Source organism: Haliotis rubra, unplaced genomic scaffold (assembly GCF_003918875.1).
Source record: "Haliotis rubra isolate DU_JTF1 unplaced genomic scaffold, ASM391887v1 Scf235, whole genome shotgun sequence".
In the NCBI taxonomy this organism is placed as follows: domain Eukaryota; kingdom Metazoa; phylum Mollusca; class Gastropoda; order Lepetellida; family Haliotidae; genus Haliotis; species Haliotis rubra.
In genome coordinates, this window is record NW_025766392.1 from 434585 (window position 1) to 451139 (window position 16555).

The following is a 16555-nucleotide window of genomic DNA, read 5'->3' on the forward strand; positions in this document are numbered from 1 at the left end:
CGGGGGTATATTTGGTCCACCAACCCGTTTGCCGTGGGTTGCGCCCCTGTGTCGTTGTTTGACGGGAGTCTGGTGGTTGAGGGCACTGGTTCCAGGAACAGTGTTCCTGTGCCCAACACACCACTTTGCTCCTGACTTCACCGGGTGGTAGAATGGGCCCGGTTCTATCAATCGGCTGGTCACGCCAGGCCCTGTGCATGGAGATTATTTTTGCACATATGTAACATATTACTATTTGGTCTTGGCTGTTCATATTTAAATTTTATATATAATTGTATCTATGAAATTGCCTAGTGTCCTATGCCAGAAGGCGGTGGCTCATTGGCCAATCTGGTGATGTTGACCGCTGAATTCTATATGTCTTTAGATTTTTGTTATGGGCCGAACCAGCCTGACAACTAATCTATTAGACGCATATAGCTATTCACGTCATATTTACTGGAGTATAACACCCCTGTATCCCTGGTGTTAGCACCCTGGAGATCCGGTGCAAACTGACACTGTCCTTGTTGACACTCCATGGTGGGTGGGGAACTGGGGTGCTGAACTTTTATCCTTTCATTATGGATCCTAAACCATCTGGTTCGTTGCGAAGCGAAAAGAAGAGACGCTTACAAAACAATGATGACTCAGCAAGTATTGTTTCTTCCAATGCTGAATCCTGGGCACGTTTCTTAATGATTGAGGCCACAGACTATCTTCCACTTAAGCTGAATCCTTTTGCAATTTCTAAGGCTGTTTCAGGTATTAGTGGTTCACTTCTGGTGGAGTGTGCGCGGAGACAGCAATCTCTAAATCTCCTTTCTATCAAAACATTTGCCAATATAGAGGTTGCTGTGTCCGTGCACAGGACATTAAATTCCTGTCGAGGTATTATCAGAGACAGAGCTCGCTGTTTATCCGACATGACGGAAGAGGATATTGCTATAGAGCTTCAAGATCAGGGTGTAACTGCTGTAAAACGTTTCACCATCAAGAGAGAGGGTACTATTGTGAAAACCAACACCTATCTCTTGACGTTTGCCCGTGCATCCATACCACCATCCATTAAAGCAGGTTATTTCAATATTGGAGTGGACGTGTATGTCCCCAGTCCACTTCGTTGCTTTAAGTGTCAGAAGTTGGGTCATGGGTCCAACTCTTGTCGTGGCTCTGTTGCATGTCATCGTTGTGGTGACTGCCACGAAATACAGAATGTGACAATGATTTTAAATGTGCAAACTGTTCTGGACCACATGCTGCTACATCCAAATCTTGTCCTGTTTGGCAAAAAAAGTAAAAAATATTGAAACTGAAATGCGAAAAGAATATATCATATCTTGACGCAAAAAAGCTATTCATAACTGAGAACTTAACTTCATCAAATAAAACATTCTCTGCTGCAGTAACTCGCTCAGTAGTGACATCCTCTGTAACCTGTCACTGACTTGACATAGGTCAAGTCTGAAAAACCCATTAATTCAGCTTCAGTTGTATCAACGACTTCCCCAGTAATTCAGTCTACATCTGGATGTCAAACCGAGAAACAGCCTGAGCCAAAATCACAAACGTCTCACAAGCAGCCTGACAGTCAATCATTCAAAAAGAAAGGGAAAAAAATAAACAAAAAACCAATCCCTATCATTCCTTCATCTCCAGGGGTTCCTATAGAAAACTCTTTTGGGCCTCTAGATATGGACGTTACCCTGTCTACACAGGACAGACGGAGGAATAGCTCCTCATCACATTCACGAGAACATTCGCCAATTGAGGCACGATGACTCAATTGTCGACTTGAATGCAGTGGAATTGCAGAGGATTGAAAAATAACTTCAACGAGCTCCACTTATTGATACAAGATTGTACACCGTCAGCATTATGTCTTCAAGAGACTTATCTAATAAATACTGATAACTTTAATTTGCGGCAGTATACCGATTATCACTCCTTTTCTCCTCCGGGAGATAAAGCAACTGGGGGTGCTACCATTTTGGTGCGCCAGGGTATAATTCATAGCCCTGTATCTCTTAATACCAATCTTCAAACGGTAGCTGTTCGTCTGACCCTGCATATTGCCTTGACTCTGTGCAGCTTATACATCCGTCCTTCTTCGGACATTCGACAATCGGATCTTCAAAATCTCTATGATCAGCTTCCAAAGCCGTGTCTCATTATGGGCGACCTCAACGGACACAACCCGCTTTGGGGAATTACCCACACTAATAATAAAGGCAAAATTCTTGAGGAATTCATTTCCGATAATAATTTATGTATTTTCAATGATGATTCAGCCACTTATCTACATCCAGCTACGGGAACATATTCTTCCCTGGATTTGTCACTCGCTGACTCCATCTTGTATACTGAATTTCAATGGATGGTCCATGATGACCTATGTGGGAGTGATCACTTCCCAACCATTCTCAAGACAAGCAACCCTGGTGATGATCCACCTGTATCGAGAAGGAACGTCGCCAGGGCTGATTGGTCATTATATGAGGCTCTGTGTGTTAAACGCTTAAAGCATGACCTTTTCAGGAACAGCAAAGATCCTATACAGTCGTTTTCAGATATTTTAAATGACATTGCTGACAGAACAATTCCACAGTCCTCTGCAACTCCACACATTCGTAAACCATGTTTTAATAATGAATGTAAACAGGCCAGAAAGTGCAGGAAGAGAGCGGAAAAATATTTTCGCAAACATCCTACTGTCCATAATTTAGACAAAGTAAAAATTTTAAATGCCAAGGCTCGACGCGGATTTAAATAAAATAAGCGTCAGTCTTGGAGGAACTCTGTTTCCAAAATAAATTCACGTACACCTATGTCAAAGGTGTGGAACATGATCCAAAGAATAAAGGGCAAAGGTTCTAAATATACTGTTCATCATCTGAAGAACGGTGATACTATGTTAACTAATAAAACTGACATTGCAAATAAACTTGGTGCAACTCTAGCCAAGCATTCATCTTCATCAAATTATGTCCCTGAGTTTCAAAAATATCAGACACAACAGGAGAAGAAAAGAATCAATTTTAACTCAGACAATGGTGAAGATTATAACGAATTATTTTCGTTACATGAGCTCCATACCGCCCTTGAGCAAGCTCACGATACAGCAACAGGAGCTGATAATATTCACTATCTGCTCTTGAAGCATTTGCCCGAATCATGTTTAGAAATCCTTTTAGAAATTTTTGATCAAATGTGGACTTCAGGGAATTTCCCAACTTCGTGGCGTGATGCCATTGTTGTTCCTATTCCAAAGCCTGGCCGGGATCATACTGATCCGTCTAATTACAGACAAATCTCTTTAACGCGTTGTGTCTGTAAAACCATGGAACGAATGGTAAACAATAGATTAACATGGTATCTTGAAACCAATAACCTTATAACCAACATTCAATGTGGTTTCAGGAAAAATCGTAGTACCATTGATCATTTGGTACGACTAGAATCCTTTGTTAAAATGCAATAGTAAATAAACAACATGCTGTATCGATATTCTTTGATCTCGAGAAAGCGTATGATACCACCTGGAAGCATGGCATTTTAAAGGATTTACATGAATTTGGTTTGAGGGGTCGTTTACCTCTTTTTATTTCACAGTTTTTATCAGACAGACAATTTCAAGTCCGAGTGGGTTCTACCCTGTCTGACCATTATAATCAGGATCAGGGTGTCCCCCAAGGAAGTATTTTGTCTGTCACTTTATTTAACATTAGGATCAACAGCTTATCCAAGGTTTTAAATGATTCAATCAATAGACCACTTTTTGTGGATGATTTTAACATTTCTTGTCGCGGTAAGAATATGCATACTATTGAACGGCAACTACAGTTGTGTTAAAACAAAATAAATAAATGGTGTCTTGAAAACGGCTTTAAATTTTCTAAATCAAAACTAATTGCATACATTTCTGCCGTAAATATAAACCACATAAAGACCCAGAACTGTTTTTAAATGGCATTCCCATCAAGGTTGTAAAAGAGGCCAAGTTCTTAGGTCTGATTTTTGACTCCCATTTAACCTTTCTTCCGCATATCAAATCCCGAAAAACTAAATGCCTGAAGGCACTTGATTTATTGAAAGTCGTTTCTAATTCAAAGTGGGGAGGGAACCAAACTACCCTCCTACACCTGTATAGATCACTGGTCCGCTCGAAGCTTGATTATGGCTCCATCTTATATGGTGGAGCCTGCAAAAGCAACTTAAAACTATTAGATTCTGTCCACCACCAAGGTCTGAGACTTTGTCTTGGATCATTCAGAACATCTCCTATTGACAGTCTCTACGTCGAGGCCGATGAGCCTTCTCTTGCACAACGCCGTATAAAATTATCATTACAATATATTACCAAACTATATTCTAACGAGTCTAATCCTGCATTTCACTGTATCTTTAAACCTCTTTATGAGGATTTGTACAACAAAAAATCCTCTCTTGTTCCACCTCTTGGGCTCAGGATTAAGCCATTCATTACTGCTGCCGGCATTGAGCTGGAAAATATATCTCCTTCCCGTCTTCTTTCTTCTCCTCCTTGGCAATTGGTGAGGCCACAAGTCGACCTAAAACTCACTACATTTAAAAAATCAGAAACTAACGAATTACAATTTAAACAAGAATATGTTCAATTAAAAAGTAAATATAATACATATAAATCCTTATTTACAGATGGGTCCAAGGATGGTGGCGCAGTAGCTTGTGCCACTGTCATTTGGTCCAAAACAATATCTTCAAGGTTTTTTATAATATACATCTATTCCATTTCAATGTCACATATGTTCTCGTCACGATATGGCTGAAATATTGCCGATGTGACGTTAAATAATAACTCACTCATTACACAGGAATGGAGTTTATTTGTAATATTTTCGAAGCGTAAGAATGCATTACACTGGATACATCAGCCGTTTTCGTGTAACTTCGGTCAATGCGTTTTATTTGTTAAGATGCTTTTGAGGGGTTTAGGGTTAGGGTTAGGGACCTTATCCAATATGGTAGGTAGATGTGTAATGCGTTGTGCATGTTAACCATTTGTTGTTTTTCCTTTCGCATTTTAAAAACTTTTTTCCACAAAAACGTCTAAATTACACGATACATATCGGGACACTTTCACAACTGAAAGTTGTTCGCGACAGAGTTATCTCCCCTTCTGCATGTTATCCCCATGTCCGTTACCAAAAGCAGTAACTTCTGATGGTTAATGGCAAATAACATTTTAACAAGATACAGGTTACTCCGATGCACCTAACCTGACATTTACAGTTATTAGCTTACAATAAACAACTAATCATTTCCCATGTTCATCGATATTTTCAACCGTCAAACATCACGAATAAAATTTTAATAACCTTTTCAGTAGCATTGAGTTCAGCTGCATTTAGACTTTCGTGCTCGCAAAACTTCGTTTTCCACAGGTCATTTATTCATAGAGTTTCCATTGCGAGCTGGTGTAGTTAGATGAATTCTCCAGCTACCTAATACGATATTTTAATTACCGCTAACATAAATATTTAAACCGTCTTTTTACGGAAAATTGCAAATATAACATAACCGGTGTTCATGCAATTTGATACCCTTAAGAATCATTCATGTAAAGTTTCTCTTAAAACTGAATAAACAGGTTTCATGCCTTTACACGTTGCTTTTCATAATGCTAATGTTTTAACATAACACTGTTTAACTCGGGTAAATCAGGTTCAAACAGGTAAAAATAAAACACAAGGATATGTTTGCGATTCCTTTTATTGTATTAATTCATCCAACATAAATGCACTCCATGCTGCTACATATATTTATATGTCATTTCCTGATGACAGATTGGTAAACCAAACAACTTACCATATTAAAACGGCGCTACGGGCTCTGCAGAAAGTGAATTATGCTGTGTAGCCTGCTGGCGATCAACTTTAATATCTAATACAAACACCATCAGCTTACTACTCATGGGCAACACTGACGAAGATAAAGTACGTGGAACATGTAAAGTGTGAGCTTCGGGTCTCTTGTTGTTTGGAGGAAGAGGATATCTCAAACAATCCACACAAATACATAGGCGTAAAGATCATAGCAAGGTCAAATATGCAAATTAGATATGACCCATGCACTCAGTTGTTAGAGCAGACGGATGACCGGACGCCGGATTGCGTGCCATGCCACACGCCTATCGGGCCTTTCAGGCCTGTGGAGCTAAAATTAAATAACATGAACCATAAAATGAAATTTCCAATCCCATTAGTGAATTAACTTTATTCACCGAACCTTAAACTCATTCAAGAAGCGTTTTTTTATCTATGTGTTGAGCATTTAATTAAAAAAACCATGTAATTATTGCCTACAAAATTTTAACAAACTCATTTCTTATGGAAACATAGGAGGCTAATGACTTCATTGTATTTTACCTTAACCAGGAAGCTAAATTGAAAACACTAAACTGATCGATGTTCCCTACAAACATGAAAAAGTTCGAAAAGCAAGATCAGCTACCTTTTAGCTCTCAAAACTTAATGTAAATACAGTAAGGCGAACCAGAAATGGTTTAACTTTTGTTTCCGTTATGTTAACGGAAAAATCAAGTTTTTGTCTTTGTCAAACTGTAAACATTTAAAATAAACCTAACGCTATCATTCACAATGTTATTTTCGACATGGGACATTGCTATTCATTCACAGCAATAGGAAACATGTACGCATACATTATTTGAAAGCACACTCGTATACAGACTAGATTTTGATGTGCTCCAAACATAATAACATTCTCAAATCAAATAACGGTTTCCTCAAAGGAGAGGACATACAGACGCACGGTGATATACTGATATTTTATCTCAATCACTTTACATCTTGGTTTCTAAACAACATCCGAATGATATTAAACGTTCATCCAAACATGAGTTTACTCAACCTTGCACACAGCAATCACAAGCTGAAACTATCATACCTCATCCTTAGGTATATTTCATAACAAAAGATAATAATAAATTTATTTTTCATGTGGTGAAAATTATCATCTAAACCAAAAGCAAGCATAAGCACGGCTTCTTTGCATTCAGCTCTCCTACCCAACCGACATCAACACGGAATTGCTTGCTTGAACAAAAATAAGTCTTAAAACAAGACAATATAATTGCATTAAATAGGCAAACTCAATTAGATGTCAAAAACATTGACAGAGCATATCTACCCTCCAAAGAATAAAACTGTTAACCATAAAGACAAGAATACAAAGAAGCAAACTACCTGCAGTAGTACAAATTCTTTTACTTTCGTGGTTGAATGATGCGAGTCTCAAACCACATCTTCGCCACCAGGGCTCACTGTGGTCATAGTTAAAGTCGAGGTTAAAGTGTTGTAAGGCTGAGTTCTGGCGTGAGGTGTCTTACTGAGTTTTAGCCCTCCTCGAATACAACCACTAAAGTACAGGAATTTGTACTCTTGCAGACAGTGTAATCCAGAAGTCGGCTCCTGTGCATTTGTTCCATTAAAAGAGGAGAAAAGTTTTGATATTATGTATGCCAATAAAGAAACTTGACTGTCGGCAAAGAGTGCTATATCATGTAGCATATCGCGGCGAGGAAACATCAGACTTTTAACATAATTCTTACTAGTTAAACTTCCTCCTCTGCATGTTAAACACTTCTGTGAGGTGAGACCACTCAGTCTACGTCACTCGAACTAGCTAGTAGTTAACTGTGTGCCAGTTTTCATTTTGACCCTTTTATAATTCTCCAGCAAGGTGATTCGGTTTTGCTTCTGGAGTATTTGTTTCAAGGACGTTTTTCCATGATTACTTGCTCTGAAATACTGTTTAGTTACGATATCGTTAAGTTTTTCTAGCCCCTGCTGTGTAAATCCGATCAAATTTCCATGAATTCCAATCAGTTCAGGAACATGATGCTGAAGGATGTGAATATACGGGGTAACATCACATCTCTGATACGCATCTACATACAGCTTGATCCATGAATTAATCTCAGAAGACACTTCATTCACATTTGGTGCACTTGATTTCACTAAATCGTTTATGGAGTGAAACCCATCCCAGACGGATTGTATAACGCCTGCCCTCTCTTCATCGTCAAGTAATTCAGAGGCTTTAAATACCTTTGAGAGTTTCAATTTCTCGGGACCTTGCAAATCACGAAACTCTATTTTCCGTGTATCTTTGTTGATAAAAATTCAAAGTTTATCCCTGCTTCTTTTAATTGTTTCTCCAGTCTAGACATGTTTAAGCTTATTTCTATCAAGGCCAGCTTTGAAACAAGTGTTTGTCTTTACATTGTCCAACAGTCTCAATTCACACACAAGAAGACTGAACAGCTTATCTGTAACCCTCAGAAAGAGATGCAGTTGGTCAATCACCACGTTTCTTAGAGGTATGTTAGGAAACAAAGGATCGTTTGATAAAGAATAATCAGTTTTTGTTTTCTCTGCATTTTGTCACTATTCGATGCCTTATAATCAATTCGCGCCCTTTGTTTGGATCCGACATTGACCATTTTTCTTCGACACGATAACGTTCCTGTTTTGAACACTTGCAGTATATACATGTGTGTTGAGATGCAATAGAACTTATTCCTACAGCAATGAGTAAGAACTTATAATCTCCACCTAGATAAAGAGTAAGTTTCAATTGTACACCAGCTATGGAGATCCACGTTCCATTTAATTCATCTGTTTCCTTCCTTAAATTGGAAGGGCCTGAGTAAGTTCATAGTGTCGTTCCCTAGTGCATACAATGGCTAGAGGGTAATTTCCAGCGCAGAACCACATTTACTATCGTTAAGGATAGTAAAAGCCACGTTTATCACATGTAAGTGTTTCCCGATCCGTGTCCCATCTGCCGAGATTTTTACTTTAAGACATGTCCCGTCAATATAAGCATCTGGGTCATTTGCGATCAAATTTGGCACAACAGCATGTAACCGCTCTCGGAGTGACTGTTCATATCCTAATCCGTCTGGAGTTTCCTTTATGATAAAGTTACTGTTTAACTGCGAATATGTCTCTTTAATTTTGTGAGATCTGGGAAGATTTTTGAACAGCATAGTAAGTTCATGATAAGCATTGTTGCTTACATTAAACACATCTAATACATACAAGAGTCTATTCAAGCTGTCTTCCCTTATTTCTTTGTCTTTTTCAAGGATAATTTCATCGTGTTTGCCACCCTTTTCTATTAGTATTGACAAAACCTTGGTGTTGTCCTCTTCAACAAAAGATAGTGCATCCTTACACTGCTCAATTTTCCTTTTCTTTGCATAAGAGTGAGTACAGTCAGCTAGTATTTTCCTTTTCCGATCTCTGTCCTGGACCGTCTGGGAGCCTTTACTTTTCAGTTTACATTCGGGTTTTAGTGCTTCCACTAGTTTAGTTTCTAACTGCTGGTTTTCATGTTTTAAATTATCAATGATGCACTCCAAGTTTTGTTTTATTTCATTAACTTTTAATTCACTGCGATGTCCATCTATACTTACATTCCACTTGTATTCTTTTTTAGAAAGATTGGCTAAAAAATGTCTGAACTGCCTTCCACCTTTCCTTTTACACGTTGCTGCTTGTTTTCTGAGTCTGAATAATTCTGATTTCATATTGTCCTTTTCCCTTTCGCTGACAATATAAGACACACCAATTTCGTCCTCTAACTTGCTAATGAAAGATTCCATGTTTTCTTTGGTCAACTGATTTTCCCAAAAGTTACTCTGCAATATGTTAAATAACGTCAGTTTTGAAATGACTACCATGATGAGACGTAAAACTGTAACTTTCATGCTGGACTCTTGCCTATATGACTATAAACTGGTGGCATTGAGGAGATCTTTCAGTCGGGACACGTTTCCTGGGGCTTCGACAAAGGTGAATGAAAGTTGATAGCCTCTGTCGAGGAAACACTCCTCTACGTGGTCTGGAAAGACTGTGAAATCAACCAGTGACCTCCGCTTACCAAACCAAAACTTGACTGTGTCAGTTTTGACAAAAAAGTTATCACCTTGAGCATTGATGACTCTGTATTCCCACCCGACTCCCAGTATGGGCTCTAAACATTGTCTGGAGGAGATCACGTACACTGTTCATTCGTGACCAACTCGTGTTATTCCGGGACAAGCCGAATAGCGACTCGTGCCCCTCTGGAAGGATTTCATATTGGCGCATGAACATCAGAACTACTTTAACAAGAACGATAACTCTATCCCTGTTTGATTCCAGTGTTTCTTAATTATACCGAAGCACATGTACATTGTATTGCTAGGTTGTTGTTTTGGGGCTTTGTTTATTTATTTATTTTAAAGAATTAAACCTCTTTAGATACAACTAAAAGAAGGAGAAAAACATATTTGTTAAAGACATATTCTAATGTAATTATTACCAGCTGTTAACCTTATATTTCCAATTAGGGTTTACTAATCACAAATGGGAATTACTTTATTGAATATCGTGCCAATAAAAGTTTTTAAAATTCAGCTACATTAAATCCCAAAGCACATACTCAAGAATGACTTTAAAATATTTTTCTCAAATTGAACATTCGTTTAATTTTGCTGTCATACCCTTGGTGGAATTTTAAATGAATTTGCTGAAAAAAGTATGAATGACCCAAAAAATAGTCAGACTAAAATATCTCCAGAGATGTGAAATATAGCCCAATGTTTGAGATTAAAGTTGATTAGTTACATACAAATACGATATTATTGTTTTGAAACTCGTAGCGATTTGTAATTACATTTCCTAAAATTGTTTGAAGCGCACGTACAATCTCCATAACAAGCAGGCAAGATCGTCAGAAATACACTCAGTTGGACCCATGAGACCAGTGATGTCAACAAACGCACGTGCGTGTATTTGAATCTCTCACCGTCAATCGCATGATTCTTTATTAAAAACTTCATAATAGGTAGCAAAATCCTGTTAGCTACGTTCTTTGTACTTTCAATATGACGATATATATGTTTCATGATTTTTGAAACAATGACATAATGCCATAAACGATTTAAGTACTCGGGATTATTTTTACCAAAGTACCGCAGTGATTTACGCGCGTTCTGATTGGTTTGTCGTATTTTCGCACATAACAAGCATCGAGTGGGGGACGAGTCTTCTTGCAGGTTACGGAAAGGGGCGAGTGGTGACGAATGGTACACTGTTCTGTCTCTCCTGGTCTGGTAAACCTCACCAATCTGTTTAATTACCTCGAAATCATCACTGGTTATAGGTACTCGAATAAACAACTTGCTGTCTGTGTGTGAGTTATTCAGTGCTTCTTTTATTTCAATCTGTAGTTGTCTAAGTGGTAGTCTGTCTGGTGGAGTAGTGTCAACGATGTCCTCAACCTTAATTACTTCGTCATATGAAGTGCTCCATCCTGAAAAAGTAAATCTCTTAAGTTTTGTGTAAGAAAATATTTTGTGATTTTTTTATTGTGATTTTAAAAATACTAAACACAAAGGCCCATTTGGGCGCAGAAATTCAGTTTCAGAAACACAGTTTACAAATATCTGTCGGATAAAGTACGTTTTAGAAGTTCCAAACATCTTCAAACAAAAATACAGTGGAATCTGTCATATTCGGACCTTGGGTAATTCGGTTTTCTTTACAGTTCGGACCTTAGTGCTGGTCCCAGCAGAACTTAGTTAAACTATCATTATACAAACGCTGAATAAATCGGTACTAGTGTTTTGTAGAAATTCTACACTTTACCACTAACCACTAGGTTATGTCATTCAATTAGATACCAATGTAATGAACCCGGCAAAATCCTGTCCTTGGTCGGTCGATAATTCTAATGGGATACAACCCAGGTGTCCATGTTTCTTTTTTGACTGGAGGTACTGGCCTTACCACAAGTCTACGCCCATCAGCCAAGTCTCTGTAAATGATAAATCTGTCAATCAGGATCTGGATGTAAAGGAAGAATGTTTTTTAAATAACGTTTAATCTCATGTGTAGTAATGATACAAAAATAAATTGAAGATGTATTTTTCCCCAACTAAAATTAAATAAGTTGAAACTACTTTACTAAGTTTCACGGGGTACAAATTCAGGCGTCACCGGTGAGTTTGCAACGTGCCGTCCCACGTGGAATCTTTATTAACGTTTCTACCAAATAATGCTTATATCAGAGTAAAACATCAATTAAAACAAAACGTAGGTTGTTGTTAGATGTTAAGCTTATTTACCTGTAAGAATTGACTTTTGATCCGTCGATATTTATAATTTGTCTTTGACGCAGACGTCTGCTTATTTCTTTCGCCGCCATATTTGTCAGGAGCGACCGAGGATAGATAACTCTCATCCATGTGACATAATTTTTCATCTCTGTCTCAATATGAAATTGTTTAATGCAAAAAAATTGGGCTAATGGATATTGTCTGGAACTTGCACAGAAGCCACTTTCACACGCTACATTTGTTCAGAAAATGATTCGAAGTCTAATTCACCCCGTGGCTTCACCAGACATACTCATGTCTCCCTCACTCCTTAGAGGGAAACACGTTATCCTAACAGTGTTCCCTACAACACTGCTCTATCATCCGATGATTTTTTTAAAAGCACGTCATTCATGCATACCGTGAATCCGACGTCTGACGTCAATAGCCGTTTTCAGTTCGCGCCATATTGACTCATTCCACTCCACTCGGTAGCTTGTATATTACAGAATGGGACGGGTTTGCCAAATGGTATCGGGACCAATAGCCATAGTGTAGTGGTTAGAGCGTCCGCCTGGAGGGCGGAAGGTCGCGGGTTCGATCCCCGACCGCGTCATACCAAAAGACGTTAAGATATGGTAGTTGTTGGTCCCTGCCTGGCGCTCGGCATTAATGGGTACAACAAGGACTGGTCGGCTCGGAGTCAGTCAGTCAGTCAGTCTGAGTGGGGTATTCATGCTTCACTGCGGCATGGTATCTCAGTGGGCTAGCACTATAAAACCAGCTTATGTCTGGGCTAGTACAAGCAGCCGCACATACACATACACACGCATGCACGTCGTCAAAGGAGCGAAATATTCTCAAGCACGACGTAAAACCCAATTTCACCTCACCTCACCTCTCTTAGAAATGTTGTCTTGTTGATCCATTGCAAAATATAATGTCAACTAGCTGTTACATGACAAGGAAACAGACTACTTTTATATGACGTTTAATTTATTCTTCTTTTTTGTTTCCAGTGAAGCAATTCTACACCTGTATGACAAATCTCATCTGTACCACACCTGGATCACCTGCTTTTTTGACGGATGCCTGAAGATCAGAAAACAGTATTTATTTGCCTGTTATCGCATTTTGTGTGACAATATACATATTTATTTCTCCATTTTCTGTTACGCTGTGTGATTTTCTCTGATTGCCCATATGTGATTACCTTTAATTAGAGAACGGTAAAATAGAAACAAAAATTCTTCATTTTGAAATGCTACATAGTTTTGGCAATCCATTGATATTTAACATGTTGGGGTTGTCACAAGTATAAATATACCATAACACTTGAGAAAATGGTATATTTTCATTGGAAACTCTCAGGGAACTTGTTATACAGGAATTCAATGCCTTGGCAAACTTGGTGTAACAAAGGGAAATACCTCCGGGTGGCTGGTGTTGAAAGCGTTAGTGAGTTACGATTTTAAGTAACATCGGCAGTATTTTCAATCACATCATGACTAAAACAAGTTATGCATTCATAATACATAAGGTTAATTTTTTTTTTAAACTGTCAACGAGGGGCAGTAAAAACTAATAAAGTAAAAACAAAAAAAAAGTATGTCGATCTAAAGGTGAGGTGAAGTATGGTTTAACGTCGAGCTTACGATTATTTCGCTCATATGACGACGTGCATGTTTGTGTATATGAGGCTGCTTGTTCTAGCCCAGACTTAAGCTGGTTTTATAGTGCCAGTTCACCGAGATACCATGCCGCAGTTAAGCATGAATACACCATTTAGAAACATTATGCTGACTCCGAGCCAACCAGTTGTTGTACCCATTAATGCCGAGAGCCAGGCAAGGACAATCCTCGATAATCTCCAGGGTATACGTTACGATCACTCTCCACTATACCCAGGATGCATCCACGGCTTGGCCCGATAATCTGACAGATCTGAAACTTTCAAAAAATATATATAAAAAGAACTCCTTCCACAACTTTCAGAGTACCCTCTTCAATTGTGTTGCCACGTTTAACCGGTTAGATAATTTAAGAAGCGAAAGTGAGTTGTGATTGGTTCGCTCAACTTCCCAGCGTAGACACCTGATTGAATAAAAAGCCCACAGCAACAGGAGCTGATAATATACACTATCAGCTCTTGAAGCATTTACCGGAATCATGTTTGGAAGCTCTTCTAAATATATTTGACACAATATGGACTTCAGGGAATTTCCCACCATCATGGCGTAATGCCATTGTAGTCCCTATACCAAAGCCTGGCCGGGATCATACTGATCCGTCTAATTACAGACAAATCTCTTTAACGAGTTGTGTCTGTAAAACCATGGAACGAATAGTTAATAATCGATTAACATGGTATCTTGAAACCAATAATCTCATAACAAATATTCAATGTGGTTTCAGGAAAAATCGTAGTACCATTGATCATTTGGTACGATTAGAATCCTTTGTCAAAAAAATGCAATAGTTAATAAACAACATGCAGTATCGCTATTCTTTGATCTCGAGAAAGCGTACGATACCACCTGGAAGCATGGCATTTTAAAGGACTTACATGATTTTGGTTTAAGGGGTCGATTACCTCTTTTATATCACAGTTTTTAAAAGACAGGCAATTTCAAGTCCGAGTGGGTTCAACCCTGTCTGACCATTACAATCAGGATCAGGGTGTCCCACAAGGCAGTATTGTGTCTGTCACTTTATTTAGCATTAAGATCAACAGTTTATCCAAGGTTTTAAATGATTCCATTGATGGATCACTTTTGTGGATGATTTTAACATTTCTTGTCGCGGTAAGAATATGCATACTATTGAACGGCAACTGCAGTTGTGTTTAAATAAAATAAATAAATGGTGTCTTGAAAACGGCTTTAAATTTTCTAAATCAAAACAAATTGTCTACACTTCTGTAAAAAATATAAGCCTCATAAAGACCCAGAACTGTTTTTAAATGGCACTCCCATCAAAGTTGTAAAGAGGCCAAATTCTTGGGTCTGATTTTCGACTCTCATTTAACCTTTCTTCCGCATATTAAATCCCTAAAACTAAATGCCTGAAGGCACTCGATTTATTGAAAGTCGTGTCTAATTCAAGGTGGGAGGGATCAAGCTACGCTCCTACACCTTTACAGATCACTTGTCCGCTCGAAGCTTGATTATGGCTCCATCGTTTATGGTGGAGCCTGCAAAAGCAACCTAAAACTCTTAGATTCAGTCCACCATCAAGGTCTGAGACTTTGTCTTGGGTCCTTCAGAACATCTCCTGTTGACAGTCTCTACGTCGAGGCAGATGAGCCTTCTCTTACCCAACGCCGTATAAAATTATCATTACAGTATATTACGAAGCTATATTCTAACGAGTCTAATCCTGCGTTTCACTGCATCTTCACTCCTCTTTATGAGGATTTGTATAACAAAAAGCCTTCTCTTGTTCCACCTCTTGGGCACAGAATTAAACCATTCCTTTCTGCTGCCGGCATTGAGCTGGAGAATATATCTCCTTCTCGTCTTCTTTCTTCTCCTCCTTGGCAATTGATGAGGCCGGACGTTGACTTAACATTAACCACATTTAAAAAATCCCAAACTAATGATTTACGGTATAAACAAGAATTTAGTCAATTAAGAAATAAATATAATACCTATACATCCTTATATACAGATGGATCCAAGGATGGTGGCGCGGTTGCTTGTGCCACTGTCATTGGGTCCAAAACAATATCTTCCAGATTACCCAATGACAGTTCAATTTTCACAGCAGAAGCAAACGCAATACTAACAGCTCTTAAATATATTAATAAACACCGTAAATATAAACAATATATCATCTTTTCAGATTCTCTTTCGTGTCTTCAGGCTATTAAAAATCTTTCTTACCAAACATCCACTTTTTATTAGAAATTATTGAATTGTATAATGAGCTTGCTACTGGCCAATGATACGACATCGTCTTTGTTGGTTACCCAGCCACGTTGGCATTTCTGGGAACACGATGGCTGATCTTGCTGCTAAGGCTTGCGCTCAACAAATCTGTGACACCACTTCTGCTCCCATACTCTGATTACAAAGCTATCATTAGAAACTACATCCGTGATCTGGATGCAAAGAAGTGGGACACCCAAGTAGGTATCAATAAATTACATGCAATCAAACCAACTATCGGTTACACCTACTTGGGTTGTCAGTCCAGATTTGAAGAGGTCATCATACGACGATGTCGTATTGGCCACACTAGATATACTCATGAGTACCTACTAAAAGGTGAGGATCCTCCGTTTTGTATCCCTTGTGATGAAAGAATCACAGTCAAGCATATCTTGCTTGACTGTGTTGAATCATCCATCACAAAGGGATAAGTATATTTAATGTCAAAACATTGAAGGATCTTTTTTAATAATGCTAATTATCACTTTTAATAGTT

The 16555-nt window shown here is 38.4% G+C and overlaps 1 protein-coding gene across 1 annotated transcript; it reads right to left on the bottom strand.

Annotated features, from left to right (window-relative positions):
* Window positions 1-9775: 9775 nt before the first annotated feature.
* Window positions 9776-11433, bottom strand: LOC124278357. The gene is made up of 3 exons (XM_046714080.1): window positions 11430-11433; window positions 11121-11343; window positions 9776-10031 (listed from the first exon to the last, which is right to left on the bottom strand). Exons 1-3 carry the CDS (start codon window positions 11431-11433, stop codon window positions 9776-9778), a joined length of 483 nt encoding a protein of 160 aa, XP_046570036.1.
* Between the last annotated feature and the right edge of the window lie 5122 nt (window positions 11434-16555).

Excerpts from the sequence above, each read along its gene's own strand:
- LOC124278357 (XM_046714080.1), bottom strand. Across the intron at positions 10,032-11,120 it reads ACCAGGAGAGACAGAACAGT|ACAATGTTTAGAGCCCATAC; the intron begins GTACCATTCGTC and ends GATCTCCTCCAG.